Source organism: Peromyscus leucopus, chromosome 4 (assembly GCF_004664715.2).
Source record: "Peromyscus leucopus breed LL Stock chromosome 4, UCI_PerLeu_2.1, whole genome shotgun sequence".
Classification (NCBI taxonomy): domain Eukaryota; kingdom Metazoa; phylum Chordata; class Mammalia; order Rodentia; family Cricetidae; genus Peromyscus; species Peromyscus leucopus.
This window is the reverse complement of record NC_051066.1, coordinates 124,611,263-124,612,228: the sequence shown is the minus strand read 5'-3', so window position 1 is coordinate 124,612,228 and position 966 is coordinate 124,611,263. Positions and strand designations below refer to the sequence as shown.

The 966-nt window shown below is 38.5% G+C and overlaps 1 protein-coding gene across 1 annotated transcript; it reads right to left on the bottom strand.

Annotated features, from left to right (window-relative positions):
- Positions 1–292: 292 nt before the first annotated feature.
- LOC114701678 (40S ribosomal protein S15a-like) lies at positions 293–718 on the bottom strand. The gene has a single exon (XM_037204403.1). The coding sequence runs from the start codon at positions 697–699 to the stop codon at positions 307–309; it is 393 nt and encodes a 130-aa protein (XP_037060298.1). The 5' UTR covers positions 700–718; the 3' UTR covers positions 293–306.
- Between the last annotated feature and the right edge of the window lie 248 nt (positions 719–966).

Sequence of the window (966 nt, the reverse complement as noted above, 5' to 3'; positions counted from 1 at the left end):
CCAAAAATATGCCAAAAGGGGAAATCAGAAAATATAAAAGAAATATTAGAGACTAAAAGTGTTATAAGCCAAAATACTTGTCTTTATTTGTTTGGGCTGCTATAACAAAATGCTATCAATTGGCTTTCTTATTAACCACAGAAGTTCATTTCTCATTGTTATGGAGGCTGGAAATTCAAGAGCAAAACATGAATAGATTGAGTGTCTGGGGAAGGCTTGCTTTCTAGTGTGTAATTGGAAACTTTTTTTTTTTTTTTTTTTTTTTTTTTAGTCCATGGAGGGTTTTTATTAATTTGTTTTACATCTCTAGAAAAAGAATCCCAGGATTTTTCCTCCTGTGTGTTTTCGTCTTGCTTCTTCATGGTCCATGATGCCAGCTGAGGTTGTCAGTACAATGAAGCCAAACTGACGGGATGGGAGCAGATTGTTCTGCCATTTTTCTAGGTCTTTGAGTTGCACATCAAATCTAGGGCTTATCACCCCACACTTGTTCAACCTGCCTGTGAGGTTCACAACGATTTTCCCAGCTCTGTGGTCGTCGATGATTTCAAACTCACCAATGTAACCATGCTTCATCGTCACAGTTAGGAACCTAACGATGACTTTGGAGCAGGGCCTGATGAGGACCTGGCGCTTGCCTCTCTTCTCAGCATTGTTGATGCTCTTGAGAGCATCAGCCAGGACATTCATGCGCACCATGGTGCCGGTGCGGAAAGATCGGAAACTTCTTTAATTACTTTCAAAGATCCTTTAATTATTCTTAAATGTTCTGTCTCCTTTGGGTTCTTGTGTCTTTGGTCTCTTTTAGAAGGCACTGATTGCATTTGTAAATTCTTTGCTTTCATGGTAGAATCATTCCAAAGGCCCAACGTCCTCATATCATCACCTTAGGTGTTAGGATTTCAAGATATAAATCTGAGGGTTGCTAATAAAATTAAAATCATAGCACTATTATAGAAAAGAATT